The sequence below is a fragment of the Orycteropus afer genome, unplaced genomic scaffold (genome assembly GCF_000298275.1).
Source record: "Orycteropus afer afer isolate SDZICR_OR568_19922 unplaced genomic scaffold, OryAfe1.0 scaffold00131, whole genome shotgun sequence".
In the NCBI taxonomy this organism is placed as follows: Eukaryota; Metazoa; Chordata; class Mammalia; order Tubulidentata; family Orycteropodidae; genus Orycteropus; species Orycteropus afer.
In genome coordinates this window covers 2774741-2778419 of record NW_006921718.1, presented here as the reverse complement: position 1 = coordinate 2778419, position 3679 = coordinate 2774741, and the positions used below count along the sequence as shown (strand labels likewise).

Here is a 3679-nt window from a genome sequence, read left to right as displayed (position 1 = left end):
GTGGTAATGTACCAAACAGTGTTTCTTTGCTATTCATAAGGTTTTCCCTGGCCAATTCTTTCAGAAGTGGACGGCCTCTTCCTTCTTCCAAGTCTGTCTCAGTCTATAAGCTGGGCTGTTACCTGTACACCAGGTGCATTTCGCTGGGTTTTAAACACCAGAGGCTCAGCCTCAAAACTCACATCTACATGTCACCACAGTAGGACAAACCGACAGACAAGTTTGTCTTGCTGTTGAGACCTCTTGTATCACCCCACCTGGATCCCTGTGGCTGACTGTTCCTCTGTCTGGCTTCCTGGCTTTTAATCCCCTTTCCCCTGCTCTTCCCGCCTGCTGCTTTGGGCGTCCCTGAGTTGTCCCTGGGGCTGCCTCATCAGGACAGTAATTCAAGGCCTGACAGGACTTTCCATGTACTATTATTTCAGAAAAAGAAATGATGTGAGCAAAGAAGCTCTATATCTACCAACCACTATGTTTATAGTGCTTAATGTCATACCCAGCACATAGTGAGTGGTCAAAAAACACTTATCGTGTGATTCAATGACTTTCCATGTACTATTATTTAAGAAAAAGAAATGATGTGAGCAAAGAAAGTCTATACCTACCAACCACCATGTTTATAGTGCTTAATGTCATACCCAGCACATAGTGAGTGGTCAAAAAACATTTATTGTGTGATTAAATGAGTAAGATAGTTTTTATAGGATAGTCAGAGAACACCTAGTGGACAAATATGACTAAAATGAAGGATCTATGGAGGAGGCTAGTAGGAATTAAGGTTACTGAGGGAGACCTGCATTTAATCTTGTGGGCAATCAAGACAGGCCAAAAAGTTTTGGCTAGTCTTGCACAGATACCAGTGATACAAAATACCTGCAATGCTTACAGAAACAACAGAAGACAGACATAGAATAATCATTCACAGACACCCAGACACTGTGGGGAGAGATCCAATGGATCTACTGACTCAGGACCATAGTACTGGGGGACAGCAGACTCAATTGGCACAACAAAATACACAAAAGTCTTGTTTCTCATCTTATATTCATGAGTAGTGACTGGGGTCTTAAAAGCTCTCAAGCAGCCACCTAAGATGCAGCTAATGGTCTCCTATCATCGGAAGTGAAGAAGAGGGCAAAAAAACCACAAGGGCACGTGGAAGCAATCAGCCCTAGGATATGAAGGTCCTTGAGACCAAAAGAACTAGATGGTGCCTGGCTACCGATGCCAGCCACTCAGGAAGGATCAAATCTGGAGATCCTGGATAGAGTGGGAAGAAAAACATGGAACAAAATCCAAAAACTCAATAATAAGTTGGGATGGAGTCTGGTGAAACCCCCAATACTATGACCCTGGGATACATTCTGGGCTTAGAATAAAACTCACTCCCAGGGCCTGGCTCTCAGCCCAACAGTAAACAAGATTTACACACAGACAGACCACTCAACCCAGGGTGATACACCTACTTGTTGTTGTTGTTGTAATGTGCCATCGAGTCAGACCTAACTCACAGCGACCCCTCCTTGGGTTTCCGAGGCAGTATCACTACGGAAGTAGATTGCCCCATCTTTCTTTCAAAGAGTGGCTGGTGGGTTTGAACTGCAAGCCTTCTGGTTAACAGTCAAGTGCCTCAGGCACACTACCAGAGCTTACTCTATGGAAATGCATCCCTTGGAGCAATTGACCATGGGGCACCAGAGAGCAATATTTGCATGGAGGAAATGCAGGACATATAGGAGTGCATAACTATGAGGGGCACGGGTGTCTGTGTGTGTGTAACTGTACATGTAACGTTGACTGTAAAACAAACTTTGCTCTGTAGACTTGCACCTAAAGCACAATAAAACAAAATAAAAATAAAAATTATAGCTTTGGAAAGCCTATGAGGTAGTTCTTAAAAAAAAAAGTTTTGAACAAAGTGATACTGTGAATTAGTATAATGTTCAAAGAAGATTAATAAGAATATTGCCTGGAAATGGAGGTAGAGAAAGACAGATATTTTTAAACATCTGTGAAAATATATTTGATATTTACAGGTGCAAAAATCAGGTTTTTCCATCAAAGTTGGAACTATGTCAAGATTCCTGAACATCATAATCAATCAATCTGTAAAAGTTTTTTCGCAGAATGAAAATTAACATGGTGGATTATTCTTTGGCAGTGTAATCCATCCAAACGTTACATGTCTAACTTAACTCATTGATGACTCTCTTCCAAACCTGTTTTAATCCTAAAAATTTTGACCATTCAATCTAGTTTTTAGAAATGCTGTATGAAATAATGACAGAATAATAAAAAATTATCAATTAAAACACAATTACCAATACGGTGTGCCAATGAAAGACTTTCGTTTGGCAATTGTAGCTGTTATCTGTGCAGACACTCCAAAATCAGCTATTAAAAAAAAAAAGGAGAAACATTTAGGGGAGAAGGAAAAAAAAAACAAACTGAAAGTCAAATTGTTTAAAAACAACATGGAAGAAATTTTTAATCATTATTTTCATTAAATAGTTAATTCCACAGAAATCTTTAAGGTATTCTCAAACACCACATTAAAACTTTTTAATTTTAATGGACTAGCATTATAATAGCACAACACAGTCAGTGATATCACAGTCAAACAGATTCCCCTGTATCCCCACATGAATCAAATGACAATCAAGTTCAAGATGAAATAATTCTGATGTGAAATAGACACTTGAGAGACTTTAGCCTGCCAGACTTGGGTAATTTTATAATTTTTAATTCCCAGGACCTAAATTTCAAGGACTATCACTGGAAGGGACCTTAAATAGTAGTATATTCCTCATCCACTCCCTGTCATGCCCATATGGCTGGTAACTGATAACAAATAAACTGGTAACCTATTGTAAATCTAACTTGAAAAGACATTCACAGTATTTCTAAAAGTTTACCTTAGCAATTCCTTCAAATAGCCAATCATAAAATTTGTTTCTTACATAGGATTTGTGACTATTTCCTAAATTTTCCAGCTTATTAATGGTGAGCTCTAAATCTTTTTCAACTTAAGATATAAATATAGGTATATTTCATTTTATTACACTTTTCTTTATTGCGCTTCAGATACTGCATTTTTTATAAAGTGAAGGTTTGTAGCACCCATGTGTTGATAAAGTCTATTGGAACAATTTTTCCAACAGAATGTGCTCATTTCATGTCTCTGTGTGACATTTTGGCAATTCTCACAATATTTCACACTTTTTCATAATGCTCTTGCACACTTAATAGACTACAGTACAGTATAAACATAACTTTTGTGTGCACTAGGAAAGCAAAAAATTCAAGTGACTCACTTTATTGCGATGTTTGTTTTATTGTTGTGGTCTGGAACCTAACCTGCAGTATCTCCACAGTATGTAGGATGTCTTTCAGTGAGACCCATAATGTTGCCACAAAATATTAAACTGCTGCTCAACTCACTAAGCCATCCAGGTAACTGTAAAGACTAGGACTTATCTTTTCTGTTTTTCTCACATTTAGAAACTGCTTAGGAAAAATTATTATATGCTAATTATTAAGTAGGAGCTCTGGTAGCATAGTGCCTAAGGCATTTGACTGCTAACCAGAAGGCTGGTGGTTCAAACCCACCAGCCACTCCTCAGAAGGAAGGTTGGGAAATCCAAGGCGAGGTCACTGAGTCAAATTCGACTCGATGGCA

The 3679-nt window shown here is 38.5% G+C and overlaps 1 protein-coding gene across 1 annotated transcript in view; it reads right to left on the bottom strand.

The window, feature by feature from the left end:
- MAP4K3 (mitogen-activated protein kinase kinase kinase kinase 3) overlaps window positions 1-3679 on the bottom strand; it is a 353947-nt gene that overhangs the window by 132977 nt on the left and 217291 nt on the right. Inside the window, exon 8 of the mRNA XM_007945046.2 lies at window positions 2322-2394. Coding sequence (XP_007943237.1) covers window positions 2322-2394 — 73 coding nt within the window. The remainder of the gene's footprint in view (window positions 1-2321; window positions 2395-3679) is intronic.